Source organism: Sinocyclocheilus grahami, unplaced genomic scaffold, assembly GCF_001515645.1.
Source record: "Sinocyclocheilus grahami isolate Dianchi unplaced genomic scaffold, SAMN03320097.WGS_v1.1 scaffold219.1, whole genome shotgun sequence".
NCBI classification, from domain to species: domain Eukaryota; kingdom Metazoa; phylum Chordata; class Actinopteri; order Cypriniformes; family Cyprinidae; genus Sinocyclocheilus; species Sinocyclocheilus grahami.
In genome coordinates this window covers 410,395-415,590 of record NW_015505398.1, presented here as the reverse complement: position 1 = coordinate 415,590, position 5,196 = coordinate 410,395, and the positions used below count along the sequence as shown (strand labels likewise).

Here is a 5,196-nt window from a genome sequence, read left to right as displayed (position 1 = left end):
CCCAGAGCCACTGTGGACACCGCTAACTTCAGATATATCACCACTAATCCCAGAGATATCACCGCTCATCCCAGAGGCATCAATGCTCATCCCAGACCCTGAGATATGTCCTGATCCGCTGAAATCCACATGGCTTCCACCCAGCTCTTGTTCTGTTAAATGTGGAGCAGTGAACACCTTCACCCAAGGGCTATCCACCATGATGTCACCACTGCCATCAATGAATGAAATGCCACTGGATCCTCCAGAGGGAAAAATTCCTGATGGGAAACCGCTGAATCCTGAGGACTCCTTGCTAGAACCTGATCCTGAGAAGATGCCAGAAAGGTCTCCACTCTCGTCACTTTCTTCTGAGCTGCTGGAAAAGTCTGAGGTAGATCCACTCTCTTCAGAGCTATACCCTGACCCACTTCCTGATCCTGATCCAGAGGTGTCCAATCCGAAGAGGCCTGAGCCCTGGCCAAAGGGAAAGGTCAGGAACTGTGTGCCTGCCTCCCCAGCCTCCTCGGGTCTTCCTGAAGTTGATCCAACACCTGATAAAACTGAGTCACTTCCTGAAAAGGTCACTAGAATATCTAAGCCACTGCCAGATCCCGAAGAACCTAAAGACCCGCTTGGCAGATCCCCACTCCCACTGGCCCCAGAGGAGTCTCCACTTGACACAAATGACCCACTTGGCTGATCCCCGCTCCCACTGTCCAACAGTTTGCCATTGCCACTGGCCCCAGAAGAGTCTCCACTTGAAACAAATGACCCACTCGGCTGATCCCCGCTTCCACTGCCCGACAGACTGTCAATGCCACTGGCCCCAGAAGAGTCTCCACTTGAAGCAGGTGACCCACTTGGCTGATCCCCGCTCCCACTGCTCAACAGATCATCGGTGCCACTAGCCCCAGAAGAGTCTCCACTTGAAGCAGGTGACCCACTTGGCTGATCCCCGCTCCCACTGCTCAACTGATCATCAGTGCCACTGGCCCCAGATGCGCCAGATCCAGAGGGTTCCGCAGGGATAGTAGTAAGAGTTGCTCCTTCTGAGGAAACACAGATATACACAGAATCTAAGGTACTGCACCAAAATTAACATTAATCATGACATGCATTAAAATACATTAAAATACATGGGATAGTTCACTCAAAAATGAAAAACATATATGATATGATAAAATAATTTTAATTGTTGGGTGATCCATCCCTTTAAACACATTTTCACTCAGGTTTTTAATTATTTCTGATTATTTTTTAATTTGAAGGATGGTGGGATCAAAAAACAGAGATGAAAAAACATGCAGAAAATGTGATCAATCCGGAAATTAGAGGACCTTTGCAGACCCTCATCAAAGGTCAATGAGTGTTTATTGATCAGACAATTTGACTTTAATTTCACTTCTTTTGGTAAGCCAACGCTAAGTCAAGTTGTAAAATGTCACAGACTGTGATGCCTCAAAACCTAATAATATTTATGAATTACTGCAATATATTAAATATAACAAAATATATTTGAGCATTTTTTACATAATTATTCAGATGTATGATTTATGCATATTTTTTTATCCTTATTGTCACTGACTCGTATATGTATCCTGAGCTACAGTATATTACCAGGTTTGAGAAGAGCAGGGAGGGATGTCATGCTCACTATCTTTTCCTCTGTCACCGTCATGTTTGTTTCACTTTCATTCAGAGACAGATCCAGATCCACTATATGTATAAAAAATGACAAATATGTAAAGAATAATGTATGTTGTATAAACACTCAACAGACTTAATGTTTTACATTTACAAGAATCTACAATTTATGACCTATATATAACTACACTGTAGATGTATTTACCCTTGATGCAGTATGCATCAAATTTGGAGTGCAGGTCATGAGAGCCAGTCTGGTTGGGAAACTTGTAAACTGTGTGAATTCCAGCCTTCCCTCCACCACACTGCTGCCGCGGGTTATTGATGGAGTAACGTACACTGCGGTCAAGAAGCCAGCCAGCACGGCACTTATCAAAGCCCTGCTTCCAAGTGGCATACAGGTCTCCTGTGGAGGCCAGGGAGGCATTCTTGCCCTGGCAGTAAGCCACTGCTTCACCATAAGTAAATCCCTCGAATGAACTTGCATGGAAAACTTCCCCTGGAAATGTGAACACACAGTGATTTAGAATTATTTTTTTCCAAGGAGAGAATTATTTGTTTTGTTTTGTTTCACTCTCAGAAATTTAAAATGGAAGTAATTTATATTTATTTACCTACCCTTTGTCCACTTAACAGTTTTTATGTATTTATGTACAGCCTCTTACCCCGTAATTTGTCCACATAGCAGTACACATCATAGCGTTCATCAGCAGAACGCAGTCCATAAGACCTCACACCAGGAACATGCTCCAAATCACCAGAGCATTTCTCACGTGGAGACACAATGGGATACCTGCATAAACATAATTTACATACATTTGTAAATATATGTGACCCTGGAGCACAAAAGCAGTCACAAGTAGCACGGGTATATTTGTAGCAATAGCCAACAATACATTGTATGGGTCAAAATTATAGATTTTTCTTATGCCAAAAATCATTAAAATATTAAGTAAAGATCATGTTCCATTTGCACCCTCAGATTCCAGATTTTCAAATAGTTGTATCTCGGCCAAATATTGTCCTAGCCTAACAAACATACATCAATTTCAGATGATGTATAAATCTCAATTTCGAAAATTGACCCTTATGCCTGGTTTTGTGGTCCAGTATGAGGCAGATAATTCCACTAGAAGCATTTGTCATCAACACCGCCACAAATATTTTGCTTAACACTTATAAGTTTATATATGTTAAATCTATAATTAAAAAATTATAATTTAAAAACTTTATTATAATATAAAGTGAAGGTGTCCACTGCCCCACATTTAACAGAACTACATTATAACTTTATAAAAATAGACACACAAACAATTTAAAGAAAATTGAACCGTTCACCACAATGTTACAATTGTGCAGTGAATCGTACCTAACAGTCTGATCTAACAGCCAGCCAGCGTCACATTGATGGTAACCAGACTCATAGGCTGCCTGCAGTTGCTGGGCACTGGCAATGACTGCACCGATGCTCTGACATGCCAGTTGAGCCTCGAAAAAGTCAAAAGCATAACGACCGGAGCTTGCACGATAATGGAAGACCACCCCTGCGGAGGGAATTAATAACAATGGGTGTCAACAGATGTATCTAAGTTACATAGGCTCCGGTCTGCCAGCCAGCCTGCATTACAAACATCCATACCATCCTTCCATGCCAGGTACAGCTGTCCTGTGGTGGCCAACTTGGCACCCAGCTTTGCACACTCAGCTTCTGCCTCCTCAAAAGTGAATTTGTTAGGGGAAGTAGTGTGGAACCCTTTTCCTGTGAGATGAAATGGAACGTTTTTTAGCATTTCAATGTTCTTCAAAGAAGGCATTTTGCTCTCTGCCATCTAAGTACCTGTCATTTTCTCAGCAAAGCAGTACACGTCATACGTCTCATTCACGTCTCTTACTCCATATGTCCTCACTCCTGGAAACTCGTACTTGTCTCCATAACAAGCCTCACGGGGATCATGAATAGGGTACCTTCATTCCACAACAAAAGACAATACTTCCATCACATTTTCGAACAAAACTTTAGAACATTAACTAAATATACATTACAGTTTTTTGTAACGTTTTCGGGAAAAAAAAGCTACAGTAAACCCGTTAACCTCTTAACACGCAAAGATTGTGTACCACATTCACATTTTTTATACATTTAAAAAATACAGTATATTCTTAATATTTTAGTTTTAGTTTTTATGTTTAAGCTTATATATCTTCATATTCATACCAGTCTGAGTAATTCTGAGTCTTAAACAGTAAACTTTCAAGTGTCAGCTTTGTGAACATATGCTGATTATGTATCTAGTCAGAAAGACTTATGAGCAGCAACCTTTTTATTTTGGGTATGTTATTTATGTCCCCATGCCAAAACCGGGGGGGGGGGGGGGGTGTTAGAGGGTTATTATCTGTACATTTTAAGGGTTTCAAGTAGACTGATATATTCACATTACATCAATTAGTGATATGCAGAAGTTGTAAAATATACATCCACCAGTATTCCATCCAGTAACACCCGAAACATTTTTCAGTGTATTTTTTTAGTGAGTTTCTGGACACCACAGCTGCCATTTTTACTATAAATTTAACAGCTTTTTTTACACTGAAGGTAACTGACCTGACGGTCTGATCTGCAAGCCAGCCAGCATCACACTGGTGGAAACCCTCATCAAAAGCTGCTTGGAGTTGCTCTGGAGTAGCAATCACTGCACTGTTTTGAATACAGGCTGCCTTGGCCTTCTCAAAGGTAAGGGTATATCGTGTGGTGATGGCACGATAGTGGAAAACAATACCTAAGCAAAATAAAAGTACATCGATGTCACATTTCTGAGAGAAAAAAGCACACACATAGTCATAAAGTAATATTTTCTTTAAGGATCTTCAAACAAACACTACCTTGAACTTGAACATCAACAACATCGTAACCGTCCTCTATCCCATGCATGACCTCACAGCGGTACACTCCCGAGTCATTGGAATGGAGCTCAGTGATCTTAATGGAGGCGTCTGTGGGTGTCATGGGGTATCCAACCATGGTGATCCTATCCAGATACCTTTTGTCGATGCTTACTACTCCTTCAGGGAAAATGTGTGCAGTGTTTTGTTAAAGTGTTCTGGACTGTGTTTAGAGAATGCGCAAAGGAAAAAGACAGATAAGATAAAATCAGTTGCCAAAGTTGGTTTCATGGGAAAAGGGCTTAATGGCTTATGTGTTGGTCTTAATTTTTTTCCTTTTAAGTCCTTCTTAAAGTGCAGTGTTTGTCCCAGTTAAAGCTTTAATGGAAATCATTCAACATTTAGAAGGTCATAGAAAGATAAAATACTGATGAAAATATCAATCATTGCTCAAACGTGATATATTTAAAGCTGTGTGTGTTCCTGTCAAACTCAGCTAGCGACACATAAAACAGGGATTAAAAAACAACATTATTCCTACAATGAGTGTACTGTAAATCACAGATAGTTTGAGTTAAATGACAGAATCATTTAATGTTGCAACAGTTAATCTCAGTATAATCCCCACAGAAAGAAATATGCTAAAATTAATTTTAAGCAATTCTTAGACAACATGTGCCACCGTGTGGA

The 5,196-nt window shown here is 40.5% G+C and overlaps 1 protein-coding gene across 1 annotated transcript in view; it reads right to left on the bottom strand.

Moving 5' to 3' along the window:
* The window catches only part of LOC107596485 (aggrecan core protein-like), a 9,845-nt gene extending 4,892 nt beyond the window's left edge, over positions 1 to 4,953 (bottom strand). The window contains exons 1-10 of the mRNA XM_016287232.1: positions 4,935 to 4,953; positions 4,507 to 4,686; positions 4,229 to 4,403; positions 3,464 to 3,591; positions 3,221 to 3,385; positions 2,996 to 3,170; positions 2,292 to 2,419; positions 1,832 to 2,125; positions 1,600 to 1,698; positions 28 to 1,031 (exon numbers count right to left, since the gene is read on the bottom strand). Coding sequence (XP_016142718.1) covers positions 28 to 1,031; positions 1,600 to 1,698; positions 1,832 to 2,125; positions 2,292 to 2,419; positions 2,996 to 3,170; positions 3,221 to 3,385; positions 3,464 to 3,591; positions 4,229 to 4,403; positions 4,507 to 4,686; positions 4,935 to 4,953 — 2,367 coding nt within the window. The remainder of the gene's footprint in view (positions 1 to 27; positions 1,032 to 1,599; positions 1,699 to 1,831; positions 2,126 to 2,291; positions 2,420 to 2,995; positions 3,171 to 3,220; positions 3,386 to 3,463; positions 3,592 to 4,228; positions 4,404 to 4,506; positions 4,687 to 4,934) is intronic.
* Between the last annotated feature and the right edge of the window lie 243 nt (positions 4,954 to 5,196).